This window comes from Alexandromys fortis, unplaced genomic scaffold (assembly GCF_014885135.2).
Source record: "Alexandromys fortis isolate MF-2015 unplaced genomic scaffold, M_Fortis_MF-2015_v1.1 scaffold_109, whole genome shotgun sequence".
NCBI lineage: Eukaryota > Metazoa > Chordata > Mammalia > Rodentia > Cricetidae > Alexandromys > Alexandromys fortis.
Window position 1 is genome coordinate 137,467 of NW_026068005.1, and position 22,436 is coordinate 159,902.

General features: G+C 37.3%; 1 protein-coding gene across 9 annotated transcripts in view; it reads right to left on the bottom strand.

The window, feature by feature from the left end:
* R3hdm1 (R3H domain containing 1) overlaps positions 1 to 22,436 on the bottom strand; it is a 137,030-nt gene that overhangs the window by 48,989 nt on the left and 65,605 nt on the right. For 5 of the 9 annotated variants that reach the window (XM_050161457.1, XM_050161455.1, XM_050161456.1 and 2 more), the window contains 10 exons: positions 20,140 to 20,248; positions 19,952 to 20,047; positions 18,156 to 18,193; positions 18,022 to 18,072; positions 17,702 to 17,928; positions 15,974 to 16,225; positions 14,173 to 14,324; positions 11,214 to 11,315; positions 8,634 to 8,927; positions 4,435 to 4,558 (listed from right to left, as the gene is read on the bottom strand). In XM_050161457.1, the coding sequence (XP_050017414.1) occupies positions 4,435 to 4,558; positions 8,634 to 8,927; positions 11,214 to 11,315; positions 14,173 to 14,324; positions 15,974 to 16,225; positions 17,702 to 17,928; positions 18,022 to 18,072; positions 18,156 to 18,193; positions 19,952 to 20,047; positions 20,140 to 20,248 (1,445 nt within the window). Of the gene's footprint in view, positions 1 to 4,434; positions 4,559 to 8,633; positions 8,928 to 11,213; positions 11,316 to 14,172; positions 14,325 to 15,973; positions 16,226 to 17,701; positions 17,929 to 18,021; positions 18,073 to 18,155; positions 18,194 to 19,951; positions 20,048 to 20,139; positions 20,249 to 22,287; positions 22,421 to 22,436 lie in introns of all 9 variants that reach the window. The other 4 variants (XM_050161460.1, XM_050161463.1, XM_050161461.1 and 1 more) reach the window with 3 other exon arrangements.

Consider the following 22,436-nt stretch of genomic DNA (forward strand, 5'->3'; position numbering starts at 1 on the left):
AGGACAGCCTGGTCTACAGATTAAGTTCCAGTACAGCCTCCGTAAGAAAAAAATTAAGAGCGTCTGTCGACATGTGCTGACTCGATCTTATTTTGAATGACCACAGTCAGTAATTTCACACTCACAACAGAAAACAAGACCATACACTCCTCTATGCTAATATTGCTATAGTTGGGGTCCCACAGTAGATGGAATTTCTCAAAGGGATCAATATATTGGCACAGACAAGGCTAGAACTTTAGAATTTTAGAAATTCTAAAAAGAATTTCCCGATGTTTATTCCACAAAGAGAAAAATAACAGTAAACCTAGTATTTCCATTTAGAGAAAAATAACAGTAAACCTAGTATTTCCATTGTCTATGTGGTTTCAGAAGAATACTCTCCCCCAACCCCGAGACAGGGTTTCTCTGTGTAACAGCCCTGGTTGTCCTGGAACTCGTTCTGTAGACCAGGCTAGCCTTGAATTCATGGAGATCCACCTGCCTCTGCCTCCAGAGTGCTGGGTTTAAAGGTGTGCACCACCACCGCCTAACTCAACTCAGTTGACTTTGTTAATTTAGGGGAAATGTTCTTTAAATTCATATAAAAGCATTCAAGTATTAATGGTGCCAGGCCAAAGATAATCTGCTGCAATTTTTCATTATTTGTCTCAATGATTAGTCCATTCTCTTTTGAAATCAAAAAAATAGTAACAATCTTTGTGAGTTCTTTTTGAATACTTAAGCATGGTTGACAAGAACCAAAAAAACTAGTAAAGTTTATATTTAATCAATTGTGATGGTAAAAAATAAGGAAATAAAACATATTAAAAGAAAAAAGCAGAAACTATGTTTACAATGAAAACTGGGGCAGAAATCAATAAACAAAACAAAAAAATAGAAACAGAAATTGCCTAATTCTATTTTTTTATTCCCCTTGAGACAGGATTTCTATGTTTAACAGCTGTAGCTATTGTGGAACTAGCTCACAGAGATCCACCTGCCTCTACTACTCGGCTAGTTCTTTGTTATTATATTAGGATTCAGATACAAAGCTAAGGTATAAAAAAAATCTAGGGAACTGAGTTTTAAGAATGCAAAGAGTTCAAACCCAGTCTGGTCTACAGAGGGAGATCCAGGACAGCCAAGGCTACACAGTGAAACTCTGTCTTAAAAAACAACCCCCCCCCCCAAATTCCAACTTTGTTAAAAAGAGTTCAAATTCAAATTCCTACCAATTCTATGAAGAAGCTAATATAATTACCAATATATCACTGATTCTGGTGGTTGAACATTTCCTTAAAGGGAACTTTTCTATTTTCTATTACACTTATAGGCACAAAAAATCATCTGTCATTTCAGAAAACAATGTTTAAGGATTTCCCTTTTATTCTTTAAACAGAATGAGGCATAACTGAATCAAGCTGTACATTACTAGGATAACGCAGAGACTATGGGGAAGAGTGGGCTTTCATCACAATGATTTACTGGCTGACACCTAGGTGTCAGTAAGTGACAGAAACAGCTGTCCTCTTTTGCACCTGTGTTGTCTGGATGCAGTCTGGTTTACTGTTCTGTTCTGTCTCATCGTGACCAACAGCAGAAAACCCACAAACTCTCACAAGTGATAAATACCTTCCTACTACATAGATATTATGCCTATTTGGCCTTTTTAATTATTTCCCATTAAGTGGGAATATCTGTGGGCAGAGGTGGAACTGAACTAGCATCTCAGTCCCAACTCATGGTTAAGGCCTTACTTTGTAGATAGTCTGATTATGGGAAGAAATAAATTTTACCAAAAAAAAAAAAAAAAAAAGCTTTCATAAATACATAGCAGATGATCTTTGCTGCTTTATTACCAGGGTTTGTTAAAACAGAAAGTCACATAAAGGGACTTTAACGAATAGCATGGAGGTCAATTTACTTTTTTCTATTAAACAATTTTTGGATTATTTTATTATTTGATGTGTCTAAGTGTGTGTCTGCATGTATGTGTACCACACACATGCTTGGTGCCTGCAGAGGTCAGAAGAGAGCACTGGATGGATTCCTTGGATCTGGAGTTAACAGATGATTTTAAGCCTTTGTGTGGGTGCTGAGAATTGAAAGAGCAGCAAGTGCTCTTGACCTCTAAGTCATCTCTCCAAAACTCAATTTACTTTTTATAAAATTATTGAGCCATCACAGTTAGGGATGCCACTAGGCAGAAAATGTCTGCCTAGCATAGACAAAACCCTGAGTAACATTTCCAGAACCACAGGAGGAAAAAAAAAATATAACTAAAATCAAACCACAAGTTATAATTTTGAAAGGTTAAAAAACCAGATTTAATAATATAAGTCAATTATTTTCAAGCCTAGAAATCACATAAAAATGCTTTCTTTACTATTATTTTTGCTTTAATTTTTGACACAGGGGGCTGCTTTGTAGCCCAAGTGTACCATATAACCCTGTGACTGTCCTAATCTTAGCCTACAGAGTGCTGAGATTAGAAGCATATGTCACTGGTTCCAGCCAGAATACCATTTTTATTAGAAAACAATATGTGACTTTAAATGAGCAATGTTATGATCAATGTTCCTAATGATGCACAATTTTTTGTTTGTTTTCTGAGATAGGGTTTTTCTGTGTAACAGCTCTGGATGTCTTGGAACTCTCTCTGTAGACTAGGTTGGCCTCGAATTCAGAGATCCACCTGCCCCTATCTTCTGAGCACTGGGATTAAAGGCGTGTACCACCACATCTGGCATCAGGATGAACCATTGTAAAAACATTTTTAAGAAGTTGTAATTTATTACTGTTAAGATGTGTGCATATGTGTAAAGAGAGGGAGGGATGTTACGTGTCACAACACATGTGTGGAAGTCAGAGACAACTTTGTGGAATTTGTTCTTTCCCCTCTACCATTATAAAAGTTATGGGCATCAAATTCAGAACGTCAGGCTTGCACAGAAAGCACCTTTATCTGCTGAGCTAGCAAGGAACAACTTTTGATGTCTTTTGAACTAAGATTATATACTGTTTATATTTTTGACATGAGTTATATTACTAGGCTTCAGGGAAATCTGATATTGAAAGGAGTCAAATTTAAAACCAAACAAATTATAGCTTAGCTAAAATGGTTAGATGATGGCCAAAATCCATTAGAAAAACACATCTGTTGTACACACAATGTAGGGGCTACTCCATACAAAGAAGAAAAGAGCCTGCATACTAAGAACAAGAAAGCTTCCAGGTCTAACAGGTTAAGGACATGAAAGTTTGGCTGCAGAGTTGTGGTAACGATAACTCTTGTCTGACAGCGGAAGTGGATGACCGCACAAGCACAAGAAGGAAGAGTACTTTTACTGGAGGGCCAGCCCAGAAGTAGTTCTCAAGAGTTCGCAGAGAGTACTGAGGCAGCAGACTCCCTCATGGAGGTAGAGTTCAAATGTCTCTGCACAAAACCCGTACCTCCAACAATAACAAATAGCTCAAAATGCTCTATAAAAATCGGTAATAAAATCTAAATTCAATTATCCAATTTATGCAAAACAAGGCTTTAGCTAACCACCTTATTAAATATTTGTAACAAGATGGAAACAGAGTCAGTAAGACAGTTTTCTATATGTCTGTGGAATTGCATTTATGAGTGCACATATGTGTACAAACCAGAGTTTGTCTTTGAGTATGGTTCCTCAAGAGTTGTCTACTCTGTTTTCACTATTCTGAATACATCAATTAGGCCAGGCTGGCTGGGAATCAAGTTCTGGGAACCCATTTGTCTCAGTGCTCTATTACAAGTATTAGACTCTGCCTGTTGCTATGTGATGGGGACCAACCGCAAGTGCCCAAGTTTGCAAAGCACTCATTCTATATGCTAAGTTATTACTCATTTAAAAATGAGATTGGGGTTCAAGTCAATAAATTCTTGAAGAAAATGGCAAAAAGGAAATAAAATTTTTAAAGTTACGTCTAGTATTAGATTCTACTTGTTTCTTTTTCACCAAATAATTATCAAACTGAAAATGAGACAGAAGTATGTGTAAGAATACAGATCATCAAACAAGTATCTTTTACATTAAAGTGTCATCCTTTAGCTAAAATTCAAATGAATCAAATTTAGCAGGCTTTGATTCTGATTAGTTGCATAAGGTCTCCCAGCCATTTCTATTTGGGGAATAGGATGCAAAGAGGGCTCCTACTACCGTGGCAGCGGGGTTCCAACAGCTACTTCCAAGACTGTTGGCCATGCAGAACCTTCCTATTCAACCCTTTATCAAACAAATCTGTGTAGAATTTCTGAAGAATGTACGATTTTCCACTTCTTTAAATGTAACTGGCTTACACACTCACACATATATCTGATATCTTCAAAGACTGAGCATGATAATATCTTACTGTAAAGACTGAAATAAATTTGGAAATAGTAATGTCCATAGCTAAAAATCCTGGCATCAGAACATAACTCACCTGTCTGCTGTGCAGGCTGTGGCAGTGGCTGGTTTAGATGTGAACTGTAATGGACAGAAGGGACAGGGCGGTACTGGGGCTGGCTGGAGTGATAGTGGCCTGGAGCACAGTAACAGGCTGGCATCTACAATCATAAGCATTGAGGACATAAATTAGTTTTACTTAATTTTTCCATGAGGCACACAAGAATGCAATGAGCAATAATTTTAGTACCAACCCTTTGCAAACCAACTGAATTGTAAAATCTACTATATTTAACTAAATTTAAAAGTATAAAGTCCAGATATAAGATATCTTTAAAAAGATATCCTCCTCTAGGCATGGTGGAAAACACCTTTAATTCTAGCATCTGTAAAGAAAGGCAGATGGTTCTTTGTGAGTTTGAGGCCAGCCTGGTCTACATAGTGATTTCCAGGCCTGCCAGAGCTATGCAGAGACCCTGTCTCCAAAAACCAAACCTAACCAAACCAACCCCCAAAATCAAACAAAACAGAACAAAGTACATTTACCGCTGTGCCCACCAATCCCATTTAGATGTTAATTTTATAGCTGTATTAGTTTCACACTTCTCTTTATAAAACAAAGTTTGCTTTGCTGAAAAACTGAGAACTGCTGCTGTCCTTGGTTGCCTACCAGACCAAGGAGTTTACTGGAAGACTAGAAGTGATTTTGTACCACTGAAAATTCCACTGAAGCAAGGGTGACAATTCATGAAAACCGTATCACTGGAACTCCCTGGGAAGGACCACAGGCTCCTCCCTCAGCACATTACTATAACATCAGGGAGGCCTTTGTAAGTCTTCTTAGTTTTAGAAGCTTGGTAAGTTTCCTCAGTATATAAACTTCCTTCCTCCCATCAAGAGGGAATGCTTCAATTCAGACAAAAAAGCTAAACAACAGGAGAGGGAGAAAATCCACAGGATATAAGATCAATATGCTCAAATTCTTTTTATCGTGAACAGATAAAAAAGTAAAATTTAAAAACAGTCCCATTATTCAATGCCCATCAAAATCCCAGCAAAATTCTTCAAAGACCTTGAAAGAACGGTATTCAACTTCATATGGAAAAGCAAAAAATCAAGGATAACCAAAACAATCCTGTACAATAAAAGAACTTCTGGTGGCATCACAATCCCTGACTTCAAATTCTACTACAGAGCTACAGTACTGAAAACAGCCTGGTATCTTATTGGCATAGGAACAGACAGGAGGACAATGGAACAGAACAGAAGACTGGGATATCGATCCACACATCTTCAAACACATGATTTTTGACAAAGAAGTAGAAAAATATCAAATGGGTAAAAAAAAGCATATTGGGCTGGAGAGATGGCTCAGAGGTTAAGAGCATTGCCTGCTCTTCCAAAAGTCCTGAGTTCAATCCCCAGCAACAACATGGTGGCTCACAACCATCTGTAATGGGGTCTGTGTAGGCATACACACAGACAGAATATTGTATACATAATGAATAAATAAATAAATGAAAAAAAGCATATTTAACAAGTGGTGCTGGCATAACTGGATATCAACATGCAGAAGAATGAAAATAGACCCATATCTATCACCATGCACAAAACTCAAGTCTAAATGGATCAAAGACCTCAACATAAAGCCAGCCACACGGAACCTTATAGAAGAGATAGTGGGAAGTACACATGAACGCATTAGCACAGAGAACCACTTCCTAAATATAACCCCAGCAGCACAGACACTGAGAGAAACAATCAATAAATGGAACCTTCTAAAACTGAAAAGCTTCTGTAAAGCAAAGGACACAGTCAACAAGACAAAAAATGACAACCTATAGAATGGGAAAAGATCTCCACTAACCCCACATCAGACAGGTCTGATCTCCAAAATATACAAAGAATTCAAGAAATTGGACACCAAAAGATCACATAATCCAATTAAATAAAATAGAGTACAGACCTAAACTGAGAATTCTCAACAGAGGAATCTAAAATGGCTGAAAGACACTTGAGGAAATGCTCAACATCCTTACTCATCAAAGAAATGCAAATCAAAACAACTCTGAGATTCCATCTTACAGCTGTAAGAATGGCCAAGATCAAAAACACTGATGACAACTTATGCTGGAGAGATTGTGGGGAAAAGGGAACATTTCTGCATTGCTGGTAGAAATGCAAGCTAGTACAACCCCTTTGGATGTCAGTATGGAGCTTTCTCAGAAAATTAGGAAACAACTTTTCTCAAGACCCAGTAATACCATTTTTGGGTATATATCCAAAGGATGCTCAATCGTGCCACAAGAACTTGTGCTCAACCACGTTCATAGCAGGTTTGTTTGTCATAGCCAGAACCTGGAAACAACCTAAACGCCCCTCGATCGAAGAATGGGTAAGAAAAATGTCGTACATTTACACAATGGAGTACTACACAGCAGAAAAAAATAACGACAGCTTCAATTTTGCAGGAAAATGGATGGAGCTAGAAAACATCATTGAGTGAGGTAACCCAGACACAGAAAGACAATTATCACATGTACTCACTCATAGGTGGTTTTTAAGCATAAAGCAAAGAAAGCCAGGCTACAAACCACAATCCCAGAGAACTTAGACAACAATGAGGACACTAAGAGAGACTTACTTAGATCTAATTTACATGGGTATTAGAAAGTAGAAAAAGACAAGATCTCCTGAGTAAATTGGGAGCATGGGGACCTTGGGGGAGGAATGAAGGGAGGAGGGGAGAAGCCGGGAGGGGAGCAGAGAAAAATGTCGAGCTCAATAAATATCAATAAAAAAATGTATTTAAAAAGCCCCATTTATAGAAGCAACTAAAACATTAAATGTTTCAAGTATTCTTTTTTTTTTTTTTTTTTTTTGATTTCGAGACAAGGTTTCTCCGTAGCTTTTGGTTCCTGTCTTGGCACTAGCTCTTGTAGACCAGGCTGGTCTCGAACCCACAGAGATCCGCCTGTCTCTGCCTCCCGAGTACTGGGATTAAAGGCGTGCACCACCACTGCCCGGCTGTTTCAAGTATTCTTAATAAAATGTGGAATATCTATCTAAGGAAAAGGGCAAAATAGCTAGGCATAGTGGTGCACACTTTTACTCCAAGCACTTGGGAGGCAGAGACAGGCAGACCTCTTGAGTTCGAGGCCAGCCTGGTCTACAGAGAAAAGTCCAGGATAGCCAGTGCTACACAGAGAAACCCTATCTCCAATTCACTGCTGCCATCCCACCGCAAAAAGAACTGCAAAACATACTGAGAAAAATTAAGATAGAAGTGACAAGAATTTTTTCCTGAACTGAAAAGTTGATACTATGATGCTACTTCTATTCAACCTGGTGTATTCTTGAAATGCTGTCATATATACTTTCCAGTCCTTTTACACTGTGCTGGCTAGTTCTATGCCAACTTGACACAGGCTGGAGTCATCTGAAAAGAGGAAAACCTCAATTGAGAAAAATGCTGCTATAACATCCAGCTGAAGGGCCTTTTCTTAATTAGTAATCAATGGAAAAAGGGTCCAGCACATTATAGGTGGTGCCCTGGGCAAAGAATCCTAGCTTCTGTATGAAAGTAGGCTGAGCAGGCCATGATGAACAAGCCAGTTAACTGCATCCCTCCATGACCTCTGCATCAGCTCTTGCCTCAAGGTTCTTACCTTGATTTAAATTCCTGCTCTGACTTCTTTCAATTATGAATTTGTGATGTGGAATAAATAAACTCATTCCTGCCCAACTTGCTTTTGGTCACGCTTTACCACAATAGTAACCCTAAATAACACACACTTTCCTAAGATAATTAAACAAAACAAAACTTACCAGAGTCAGAGGGAAATTCAAAGAACACATACCTTTTCATATTTATGCATGCATGTATGTATGTATGTACGTACGTACATACGTACGTATGTATGTATGTATGTATTTTCGAGCCTGGCCTGGAACTAGCTCTTGTACACCAGGCTGGTCTCAAACTCACAGAGATCCACCTGCCTCTGCCTGCTCAGTGTTGGGATTAAAGATGTGTGCCACCACCACCCGGCAAGGACACATACTTTAAGTCACCTAACTAAATCATAGTTACCCGTCATGTGGCTGTTCCCCCGGTACTTGACAATCTACAGAGGTAACAAGGGCTTTACTTATACTATCTCATAAATTGTTCCCAAGTTAGAGGATCCAGAAAGAGAGAGAGAGAGAGAGAACAAACACGCAAAAGCAACGCACCTGTGGTGAGGGCTGAGGAACATACCCCTGCTGCTGGAGCACAGGCTGACTGACAGGATGTCCAGAGGCAGAGAAACTGGCAGTGGGGACTGACTGCCCAGGAGGCAGGGAAGGAGGGGGAGGTGGTGGAGGAGGTGGGGGAGGATGTGGGGGTGCTGTCGTAACAATGTAACCAGACTGTTGTGGAGACTGAAGAACGACAGTAGACTGGAACATGGTGGCATGCGGGTCGGAACCATCAGCTGATGGCTGGCGGGCAAGACTCATTTGGCTGAACTGAGAGCCAAGGTTATCCTGTTGAAAAGAAGTTGGCCATCAGTAGTCTTTCATTCATGGATCACATTTACCAATGAAAAGTGCTACACACACACACACACATTATTTCATTTGAGTATCTCATGTAGCCTAGACTCGCCTCAAACTCATGTAGCTGAAGATGACTTCAATTTCTGGTCCTCCTGTCTCCACTTCTTGAGTGATGGGATTACAGGTGTAAACCACAATGTCTGATTTGTGGTGTACTTATGATCGAACCCAAGACTCTGTCCAAGGCAAGTACTTCACCAAACTAAGCTATATCCCCCAGGCCCTATACTTTACACATTACTAAGCAAGCTGTAGCAGTGTATGTATGGACATCATACGTATGTAAAATAGGTAAGATATGAGAGAACAGGTTCAAGAAAATGAGAATTCCAATGTAGGAGGAGGAAGGTATGCAATAATGCTATCATTACATATTATTTAGAATATATACCTAATGGAAATCATAGAATGACGAAAAGATTAGGATGCATCTTCAGCTAAAAAAAAAAAAAAACTACATGTATTTAATGAACTTCAAATGCTGACTTGGGTTCAGAAGTAAAACTGGACACTTTTATATTATATAATCAATATAATCTGAAAGGAGTTACTTTTAAATAACTCTTTCTAAAAAGCAGGGTTCAGGTTCTATGCCTTTCTTATCTCCAACCAGTCATTCCTTTTCTTTAATAACTTCTATTCTTAGTGTTTCTCAGCCTGTCATGTAAGTTAAAAGAGCAGAATACTATAAATCAAAGTGTCCTGTTTCTAGATCATTGGTGAGCAACTAGTGGTATCCAGCCAAGGCAGGGTTTAAAATTTATGGGTTGTATGACATACATAGTTCCTAACTTGACAGCGTAAGTATTAGTTCTTATTGGTCCCTCAAATGACAGTACAGAGGGAAAATGGAATGCTCACTCTCAGGAAGCAACAGCATATGAAAATGGTTTCTAAACATTAAAATACCTAATAGTTCTAAATTACAAAGTAATACGGCTAAATATTTTTACAAGAGGTAATGTATATACATACTATTGTCAAGAGTCACTCACAAAAAGTATTATTTCTTTTGTGTAGACAGAAAGTTATTTGAGAAAATCATTCAGAGATGAATCTGGTAAATAAGGCTGCCCAGTTCAACAGGAAAGCACCTTCCACAGAGCAATTTCCAAAAAGCACTGAGAATGGTTTTTCAGCTATAGTTTATAATCCGATTTGAAGCAGTTTCAATATGGAATGGTCAATGGCAGCAACATAGACTATCCCTAGTAAAAGCAAGCAAGCCTTCAGGAAGTTCACTTTAAAGAAAGTAATTTTGTTTAAATGTAAAAGCTACTTCAAGTATGGAGTTATGAAAAAAGACACAATGTTTCAGGGTGACAGCCTGAGCTATTACAGAGGCTTACGGTTAGAATTCAGCACACACTTTGGATTAAGGGTATAATTTTAGAGTCAGAAATTGTCAAGTGATAATAAAATCAGACAAAGTCCTCTGTAGTACAGGCTACAATTCATCTAAATTAACTGGTTCTGACCAGCACTGGGCAAAGAATACTTAATATGAACAAGAGGAAAGCTGCCTGTCCTGGCTAGCTTTCTATCAACTCAACATATACAGAGTCATTTGGGAAGACTGACTGGGAGGCAAGTCTGTGGTGATAGATGTTAGAAAGCCCACCCCATTGTGGGTGGTGCCACCACTGGGCAGGTGGTCTTGGGTTGTATAACAGATCAGGATGAGCAAGCTATGAGGAGCAAGCCAGTGAGTAGCACCCCTTCATGGCCTCTGCTTCAGGTCTGGCCTATAGGTTCATGCCTTGAGTTCACGCTCCAACTTCCCACAGAGATAGTGTGACCTGAGAGTTGTAAAATGAATTAAACCCTTTCCTCACCAAGTTGCTCTTAGCCATGATGATTTCATTAGAGCAACAGAAACCCCATGACAGTGCCATTCCAGGACTACATAGATTCAAAACTGGCATTAGTAAAGAAATGGAACTAAAATATCTAAGAATATTTTTATTTCCCAACACTCATCTTGAAAGTTATCTTTTAGAAAAATCAGGACTATTAACCTTTAAACAGGCACCATGATAGCTGATATACTCACTGTCTTATTAAAAGGAATGTTATTATTAATATGGTTTAGAAAACACCTTTGTTTACTTATGCACCTGCCTGTAATAAAAAAAAAAAAGAGCATATCACACTGACCACAATCTGAAGCATTCATTACACACTGTAACAATGAGGTGAAAAGAGATACAGTACCACGGAGTACTGCTGGGTGGGTGAGACTGGCAGGAGCGGGGATGGGTAGGGGGCTGGAGAGCACTGAGCAGGCTGAGAAGAGGACTGCAGAGGACCAACAGGCTAGGAATAACAGGTGGGCAAACAGTTAATGTCAGAAGAAAATGTTACAAGAATTGCATAGCATGGAAATGTGCACTTTGGGGCAACAGCTTTAACACTTATAAAGTCATTAAAAAATACAAGAGAATCAACAAGAAAAACAGTATCCAAAGAAGAAATCTACACAGCAAGAACATACCTAGGCTCAAGTTGATGTCATAATGAGAATAATGACTTTTATGTCATAAATGTAACTATGTGCAGATTAATAGAAACTGGTAATCAGCCATTTCAAATCTTATTATCAGAGTTATGACAATAAAAACAAAACTATTATTTCTTGATTTTTTTATGAAGGGGCTGTTCTATGTTTATGCTGCTCTATACTACTAAATTATAAACAAAAACCTGATAAATTTACATAGTATTTGTAACAACTCTTCTATTTGATAAAACATGTTTAAATTCTCAGAGACAATGTTCCTAAAATTTAAGTGTTTTGTGAGAAAACCTGCTCAGAATAATACCTCAGGGACTGGAGGGCTGTCTCAGTGGTTCAGAACATGTCCCCAGGGCCCACATGCTGGCTCATAATGTTACTCTAGTTCTAGGGGATCTGATGCCCTCTTTTGACCTCCGCAAGTAACACACACTCACACACACACACACACACACACACATGCAATTTAAACACACATACACATAAGATAAATAAATCTTAATAACCACATCAGGATGAAACATATCTATATACACACAAACACACATCTTTTATGAAGGAAAAAAATAAAACCTTTCTTTGTGGCTAAATGCATTTTAATTAAAAGAATTCATGGTAGGACATGAGAAATTAGATATCAGAAATCTTTAGCCAAATATTCTTCTGTTTCAGGAAAAAAAAATGCTTTCCAAAGGTACAAGAAACTAGGTGATTATCTACTGTAATCTACTTTATAAATGAAAAAATAAATCACAGTAAGATAAAGTGACTTTTACTATGCCAGATAAGCAAGCAGAAGAACAACACAGGTAATTCTTATGTGATTAAAAACTCATTTGGTTAAAATATGTATTTACAAATGAATCCTGCACTGGAAAAGTTCCCAAAAAAAATAATCTTAAAATGCAAGTAACAGTAAAACTGTCCAGGGAATAAACAAAGAAAACCATTTGTAAAATCTAAGATTTACAGTGATCACAGACTTTTTTTTTAAACCACAAAATTAACAGAATAATCTAAAAGTATAAAAGGTTTAGATCAGCTTAGAGGCAATAAAAGAAAAGAGAGGTGTAGAAGAACAGCAGGAAGGAAGTAAAAGCCGAGTGATCTGTAGAACTGCTAATGGACTATGAATCACTGGCGGAGGAAGCTAAAGCACAGTAACAAGGTGTAATGGATCCTAAATCCTACCACTGGCCACTTGATGCACTAACTCAAATAAACAGTAAGACATGATCTTTCTTCAGTCAGCCAGTCTGACCAACTCAAGTGTCAGATGAACAAAAACTTAGATCTGCTGGGGAATAGAAGGAATCTGAGATGAGAACCTATGGTTTAAGTGAATGTATCCAAGAGTGCTACATGGTAGAGCAAACTAAATTAGAAGAGTGGTTGAGAAAGTAAAACCCTGATGCCACACTGACAACGCTGACAAGGAAAAGTCTTTGTATTTCCTTTTCCTACTTGAACTGTGGCTGCAAAATAACATCCATGTAGTGGCTGGTTTTATGATGTATGTTCAGGAAATAGAAGGGGCTATATTTGGAATTCCAACATTTAGTGCGTTTGGTTATGTGAGATTATACAAATCATTTATCTCAGAATATGTGATAGAAACTGGGTATCATTTAGTTAATGATTTTTTGTTTCTTTGAGGATCTAACAGCAACACTTTCAAAAAATGTCCAAGTTAAATCAATCAGAATGTTGGATCTTTACCTCAACACCTGAAATTCAGCTCTTTTATGAATCTGTTTCCAAACTACTCTCTATTCCTTCATCCAGGACATCCTTATAACTACATGGGACAAAGCTATTTCTACACTTGATCATAACCTCAAGTCTGAGGATTGGTAGGCAAAATTATTCCTAAGATATAATAATTTGAGACAATAACCTAAAACAAGGAAATCTTTGAAATCTCAAAAGCTGTACTAACCTTATTTCGATCAAATTAAGTAAAAATGGCAGTCAGTCCTATAAAACTCCTGGTAAAACACATAGCAGTGTAAAGACAATAAAAGCAAATACAAGAGATGGTCCAAGAGGCGAAAGTATTTGCTGACAAGCCTGAAAACCTGAGTTCTGATAGAAGAATCAACTGTTCTTTGATCAAGTAAATGCATGTTGTGGAACAAACATAGACACACACATGGCCAAACATGCACATGCACGTGTGCACACACACATACAGTGTGTATTCATATAATAAAAAAAAAAAAAAAAAAAGGAACTGACTCTCAGAATACCCACCCACCCCACTTCACCTATGCAATAGAATACTCTGCATGGCTTGAGCAACCTAGTGCAGTTTCTTCTGCTGAATCTATTCAATCTTAATGGCGCACTTTACTCACTAGGCCAAAGAGCAATCTGTAGTTATTCTGCCTTGTCTACTTCTTGCTGTAAAACAGGGATAAATTACTTACTAGTTAAGCTCATGAGATAAAATGACTCATGATAACTTTTCTAATATATTATCAGTATTTATTAGTTGAAAGTGTTTAATTTTACCATTTTCTTCCTGTGCCTACTGATGTGACGTCATGGGGCATAATATTAAAGCTGTAAGAGATACTTACTTGGCTATCTCAGTCATTAGCCCTACATGTGCAAAGGCAGGTGAACTTAGCATTACATAATCATGGATTTGTGCACCTGTGAGAAAATGTGACTGGCTGCTGGCTGTTGAGGTGGTGGGGGCGGCAGAGGTGGCTGTGGAGGACCAGGCACTTGGGTTCGAACTGGCTGTTGAGTCATAGGAGGATTGTACACAACTGGACTTCCATCTGGATTTATGAAAGGCTGACCTGAAAAGGTGAAAAAAGAGAAAAAAGCCAATATACAGCAGGGTTTGAAAATAAAACTGTCACTGCTGATTTATAAAACACATCCATAAATTCCTTATGCACAAACCTCAACTCCCAGGTCCTTAAGCCAAAAGTTTTTTTTTAGCTTGGCAAGTATCTTGATTTGAAATGAAGCTATTGACAATCTTTTATTTTTTTTTCCTTAGTATAAATATTCAAATGTTACTAGTTGGGGGAACAGGGTGTTGTTTCAGACCGCACTGAGCTCACTGGATAATCAAAATAGGTTCTGAAGGACTGGAGAGATGGCTTAGCAGTTAAAAAGCATTGACTGCCCTTGCTGAGGACCCAAGTTTGGTTCCCATCAGCCACATGGCAACTCACAACCATCTGTAACTCTAGTTCAGGGGATCTAATGCCCTCTTCTGGTTTCTGCAGACATGGCACTCATATGGTGCATAAACATATACTCCAACAAAACATATAAAATAAAAACAATCTTGAAAGAAATATTTTCTAAAAAGTTTGAGTTTCGAATATCATTCTACTCTAGGTATTCAGTTACTATAAACAAAGGAGAAAGGTCAGCAACATTCCAAAGACCCAGCACTCCCACCCTTGGCTAGCCTTACCATGGTCATTAGGGTTTGTGTGCATTTCGGTTCAAAAGAAAAACACCCGATTCTAAGATATCAGGAAACCATTCAAAAAATTTTCAAGGGGATGGGAAATAATCAAGGTTGTCGTGTACACTGCATATATTCAACTTAAAAAAATAGGTTGAAAATGTAGATAACTGACAGCTTAAAACTTGTAATTATGAAATCAGTTTAATAGCAATAGATTATGCATAGCAAAACATTATATAACAACCTTATCTATATATACATACTTCAATTTCCCTGCTGTAAATGGGGTTTTTCGCTACCTAAAGGGGCATTAAAAAGGTCATCAATGAAGAATTTAAAGTATGAATATGTGGTTGATAGAAACTGAACCTGGGTCCTCAGAAAGAGAAGCCAGAGCTTTTAAATGACTGAGTCACCTCTCCAGCCCTCAGAAAATATTTTGATTATAATGAGCTCAGTAGGGTCTGGAGCAATACCCTATCAAACTGGATATGGTCTAAAGTAAAAGTCCAATAAAATTAATTATTATTAGTTTATGTCAAGGACTAAAAACATATATTGTCAATATTAAATTATAACAACTACCTTTTTAAAAAAACAAATGTCTTTATTTCTTATGTAGAAAGCAATTATTACATTTTCAAGAACATTATATATTTTATTTACTTATGTCTTCATAAAGAACATATTATTGGCTACAGAATAAAAATGCTATATCACATAAAGCTCTCTCAAAGATAACTGACTCATTTCAATGGCATGAATTGTTTGATTATAGTCAGGCTATTTATCTAGTTTATACATAGATGTCAAATAGGAAGAATTATTTCAATATGATTAAAACTAATAACATTTTACAGCCTAAACATCTCTATTAAAGTGGTCAAGACAATGACACTTATTTATCAAAATTAAAAAGCTAACATATGTACTTTTAAATAATTCATTTTAAAAGGTACTCTAATTTACAGATATTTCCTGCTATGTCAACTGAAATAAACTCTCTCTCTGGATACCCACCTGTCTGTGGGTTGATCAGAATACTGCCAGGTGGTATGCCAGTTGCTTCCAAGGGAAGCAAAAGGAAGCTAGTGCTAGGAGATGCACCTTGACCACTGAGGCCACCATCAAAGGAAAGAGAACTGTGAGTGCTGGCTGCTGGGTAGATGACAGGTGCGCCATGAGGTTGGCTAAGAGCTGAACCTGGGAGAGGCTGCTGGGTGTGAGAAAGAGAGCCTGTAGAGGACCCTACGCTACCTGAAGACTCAGATCCTAGAGGGAGAATAATGAAAAACATAGAATTAAAAAAAAAAAAAAACAAAAACAACTTCTAATAGGAAAGTACAGGTTTAAAACCTAATAGTACAATTCATATTCTACAACATGCACTTACAGCATAACAGCAATAGCTATTACGATTTACTGACTAGTGGTTCCTTTTGCTTATCCTCCTAAATGTTCAGTGCAACAAGTAGCATCACAGAAATTGTCAGAAAAGTCATAGCCAAATTATGCAATTTACCAAGTTTACAGTAACACAAGTCACAGACAGCCAACAAAGTGTACTACTGACACTTTCAAAAGGACACGCTTTATATATATTTTGCCTTTTAACACTTAAGAATATACAGATTACAATTTCCCCAGGAAAAAGAATTTAGCACAGTCAAATGCCCCAAACCTCACGTATCAGAACCCCTTAGCTATAATAACACAGAAAGATTAAGAATGGTATGGGAAACAATATAAATAAATTATCTACTGAAAGAAGCAACGCTGTTTTACTATACAATTTCATCTTGAAAATCAGCATCCTCCTAAAATAAAACTCAACCACCTTTCTCTTTTAACTAGTGACATAAACAGTATGAAAAGCATCCCAAGTATTTATGTTAGGACCACCTTAAAATTTATTTCTTACTTTATTTAAAACTTTAATTTTAGCTCTTTCAAGCCTACAGTCTATTTCACAGGGACAGGGTTGAAACTGTTACTGACATTTGAAGCACAATGACTGAGGTAGACAACGAGACAACGAAATATACAGATTCAGACAGTACTTGGAGTTTAGTTAGGTTGTTACTAAGGGAGCTGACTCTGGGATGAAGGTTCTAATGAATGTAATGAATAATTATGATACACTATACAGACTGCCTTCTGAAGAACATGTCATATAAAAATGACATGTGAACTTTACCACTTTGCTTTTTCTCGTTTTACGAGACAGGGTTTCTCTGTGTAGCACTGGGTGTCCTCCAGAGTGCTGGGATTGAAGGTGTGCACTACTGGGTGTGTGTGTGTGTGTGTGGGGGGGGGTGACACACTATCACTTTTACCTACTAAAGGATTAAAAAATACATTGTCTCTTAAAATAAGACAGCACAAGTTATTTTTAGTTTTTCCGTATCTGTGTGTGTGTGTGAGCGCACACGTGTGTGTAACATGTGGAGCTCAGAAAACAACTTTCGAGAACTAGTTCTACTAGGGTATCTAAACTCAGGCCATCAGATTTGTACAGTATACTGACTGGCTGGGCAACCTCAGTGGTCCCAAGTTATTAAAATGTTTTAAATTAGGCCAGGCATGGGGGTATACATCTTTAATCCCAGCACCCAGAAGGCAGAAGCTTGAATTTTGCACTCTCTAAATGACTTTCTCACAATAGAGATTTATTTTCCTTCAGTTCTCGGTAGATACTTATACCCAAAGTAACATTTTGAATGTACAGTTCTAGGTAGATACTTATACCTGTTTTTGAAAGCCTGCCTATGCTTCTGCTGCTTCCAGAACTATCACCTCTTGTCAGGACCGAGATTCCACTAAAGCTGCTGGCTTTGGTTACAGCAGGTTTCAGGTTCCGGAAGGAGCTGTCTGAATCTGTGCTGCTCCAGGGTCGTGGCTCTGAGTATTTCAACTCATTTTCAGTGCTGCTCTGATGGCTATTGGTTGATCTCCCTGAAGCATCTTTATTAACTCTGTAATTTAGAAATAAAACATTGAAAAGCTAATAGGGGGAAAAAGAAAAATATGCAATTTTTTTTAGCACTGACTGGAAAACATTCCAATACCTAAATATCTGGCGCCTCTGCTGGGTACCACTAGTGTCCTCATCTTGGATTCTGTTGGCATTTTAATAAGACACGCAAATTGTTATTAGCTTCCATTAGATAACAACCAGAATAGATATTAAAGATTTCCTTACCTTTTGTCAAGAATATAGTTTTCTTGGGAACACAGGGACTGGAAAGAAAGGCATAAAGTTTGTCAAATACATGGTCTTTTGTATACTAATGGTAACAACAAAAATCATACACAGTAACTTAAGAGTATATCCAAGGGCTGGAGAGATGGCTTAGCAGCTAAAGGCTAGGCTTACAACTAAAAATAAGAGTATACCTCCAAAAAGATCCAATGAATGATAATGGAATTTATCATGGCTTGGAGATACAATGATTATTTTTAATAGATACCTATCTTAGAAGTCATTTATTATCAAAATGGATTTGAAATTTAAATAAGTCTTCTTAATGGGGTTAATTCAAGTTTCACTTATCATATATTTAAAGTCTACAGATTCTCTCTTATTCACAAATATTTGATTAGCAGTAATCAAAAGCTAACAGAGGGCCTGGGAAAATGGTTCCAAAAGTAAAGACACCTGATGTCCAAGCCACATGGTAAAAGAACTAACTTATGACCTTAATTATGACTTGGCTGTCTTCTGACCTTTTTTCTCATGCACGTGTATACACATACAAATAATAAATGTAAAAAGCAAAGGCTAATTAATTCTCTGTAACACAGTGGCCATTTCTATTTGTGGAAGTAGTTAACACACAGCAAATATGGATAAAGCAGAGAATAAGCAGATAGGTCTCAAGCACCTATAGTCAACTTCCTCCAGTGCTGTCACTCTGAGTCACTTCTGTTTGCAATATTGCGACAGTCTTCTAAACTTGCCCTACTCATTCACTTTATAGATCAGGAGCCAAAGCAAGCTCTCTAAAATGTAATTCTTCCATCTTTCATGGCTCCTCAGTACAAGGATCAGGAACGTGGCCAACCACCTGTTTCGATGAATAAAGATTTAATGGAACACAACCATGACTATGTATTATGGTGGTTGTCATATCAGAGTCAGTTTTGAGCAGATATACATGTGTGGCTCAAGATCCTAAAATATCGATCACATTTATAGAAAAACAAAACAAAAACCCACACCTGAAGTTCAGCTACCATAGCAAAGGTTTATGGCCGAGTTCCTGATATTCTCCAGTCTAAAACTTCCTTATTTATGCTGCCTGCCAGGCTATGTTCTGGCTGCTCTAAATCATTCGATTCTTCCTGTGAGCCTCTGCAAATACTGATTTTCTACTTGAACTTTGGGCTCTCAGAAGCTAACTTTCGTATCTCCTCCCCAGTTCAACTTTGTAGTACTTCTCTGTCTACTGTGACTCTTACACTTTCACGTGTCTCCGTGATTCACACACCGTATTACCTGTCAACCTGTGAACAGCAGTATGCCATCGAGCTTATAAAATACTGAAAATCATTAATCTAATATAGATGTTGAGTTCAGCAGATTTGGATTAAAATTCCTACTCAGCCATTTTCTAGGTATATTTATTCTGGCTACTTTGCATAGCTTTCTGTTCCTTGGTTTCCATATTTAATTATTTATTAAGATTAAGGACACTACAAACAATGTAAGATTTATAGTTACTAATGTTGTAAAAACCTCATTTGTTATAAGCTTTAAAAAAGTTATAAAAATAGCAACTCATTCCCATCCTCTATTGAGTCCTGTGGTCCACCTGTTTTCAATATTGGTGAAACTTTATAGTATTGTTCTATTGTACTATATCAAATTAAGAGGAACAATATGCTTACTTCAAAAACACGACCTGATATGATATGGTTAAAAATAATGTGATTAATAGCTTGGGGGGGGGCCTAGAATGTTGTTAGATAAAGTCCTAAGGGTAAGTTAGCACATACATCTTGGGAAAATATTCGATCTCTAGCTCTCTGGTATTCTTCTTCTCTTTCTTCTATAGATTTGCTTCTTCTGTCATCTCTTAAACGTATTCTCATCTAAAGAGGCAAAAATGATTATTAGGAAAATAAACTGTTGATATAATTAAAGCTCGCACTTAAAAAGAATGTAGCATTTTTCTCAAGATTACCTGGCTATCATCTTTGTCAAAGCTAGAGTTATCTCTCTTAAGGATGTATCGTTTCTGAAAGTCTTCACCCCTATCATCCTTAATGTGTTCATTAAATTTCTGATCAGGTCTGAAAAAAAGAAACAAGACAAAGGAACAAAAAATTTAATGCACTGTATTTACAAAAAAGTAAAGCAATATATGCAAGTTAATAAAAAAGTAATATTGTTATTTATCAGTGCTGCTTAAGACACACCACTATCACCTCAGTTCATCATCGTAAGACTCCTCTGAGCCAACGCTCCTCTACGGGATAGTGTGGAGGCTTTTCAAAAACAGCAGAGGTTCTGGGGTCATACTGTTTGGGTTCAAGTCTAGCTTTTGAACATAGTACTGGCTTTAAGATATGCATAATTATCTAATATTTTATTCCCATTTTCTCATATGTAAGACGAGAATTATATAATGCATTTATCTACTTTACAGGGTTGTTCTAAGTTGAAATGAACAGTAAAGAAAGAGCACCCAGAAGAATTTGTCATTATAATAAACCCCGAGGAAACTGGGCTTCAAGAGGGTAAAGCACCTGTGGAAAGTCAGGTAAGCACATGACAATGCCACAGGTGGAGCACATGGGGTCACACTCCCAGGCTGATATCCTGTCTTTGTTGTCTATGCACAGACAAAGAAAAAGCTAAGTACTGTATCACACGCATTATACTCCTACAGTCTTCATGCCATAGAATGAAAGCAATCAAGGATTTTGTACTGAATTAACTAAAAACCTAAGAAACTACTTGAAAATGTTTTCAAGTTGCCCAAAATTCTAAATTACACCAGAGCATAACTTTGATTTACACTAACTTAAACAGGTTAGAAAAGGTAAGCTCTTATGTAGAGATTAACACTGGAAACCAAAGCAATGACTGTGAAGTTTAGTACAACTTCTGTAACATAATAGTTTTCCAGATTAGGAATGTTAGAAGCTTCAATAAACCTGGAAGACATATAAATAATCATGGGCCTTAGACATTCAACTTATGTTAAAATTGACCTCTGACAATATATTCTGAGCTCCAATAAGTTAACTCAACTAATATTGTACAACTTATTACCATTTGACATTGTAATTACTGTTTTGAAATATAACACGAAACATTTTAATATATTTAAAGAAAATCTAATAAATTCCCTATACAGTTACATAAACAATACAATATATATTTTCTATATAGTTCAAATACATATCTACATGTTTACATATAATATAAGCAATACAAGAACACCATGAATAAAATTTCATTTCTTTGAGACGGTGTCTCACTGTGTAGCTCTGATTAGCCCAGAACTTGCTTTGTAGACCAGGCTGACCTTAACTCCCAGAGTCTACCTGTCTCTGCTTCCTAAGTGCTGGGATTAAAGGTGTGCATCACCATGCCTGGCAATCAATAAATTTTAATCATAAACTCAAGCAATGACGTTTCAGCAAACCAAGACCAGACATTTCATTATAAATAGAATCCAAAACACATGCATAAACATTTGTTTCAGTTTAGCGACTAATTTTTGTTTTTATGATAGGGTCTCACGGGTCTGGAACGTGCTATGTAAACCAGGCAGACCAGAAAGGCAGAGATCCCTCTGACTCTACTCACTAAGACCTACGTTTAAAGTCATGTGCCACCACACTCAGATCAATTCACCAATTCACCAATTTTTTAATAAAACACTGTAGTTGACTCCTCTACATTACACAAAGGGAGATTTAAAGATGAAAATTATCTAAACAAGATGAAAAAATTGTATTGTAAAATGATGAATGAAACAGAGCAGATAAAAAAAATCCATATCAAAGTAAAAAAGAAGGTGAGAGTACAAGGCTTCATTACCAAAATGATGAGAGTCCGTTTCCTTCCGAGTTTTAAAAGTCATGTACTGACCATGACAGTATGCCATTTGTCACAAAACTGATGTGTTTACTATTATTACCTATAGCTGTAGCTGTATAAAGTCACATGTTCTTACTTGAGGCATCTGTATTTGAGTGAGAGACTCTTATTCTAAAGTGAACTCTACAGTTTAACCAAGGCCCTGGCAACTTTTCTAAGAACAGCTGGATTCCCACACAAAATATGGCAGGCATTTCAGCTAACCTTAAGACTGTCTTACCTCTTTCTTTTAAAGATGCCTGAATTTACTGCCCTGCAATCGGCAACTTCCCGCTCCATTGAGACACCCCAGTGGACACCCGGTTGTTGACATCCACAACACCACTGGTTCAAGGCTGGAGCGGGTAATCTCCCTATGAGGAAAAGGTA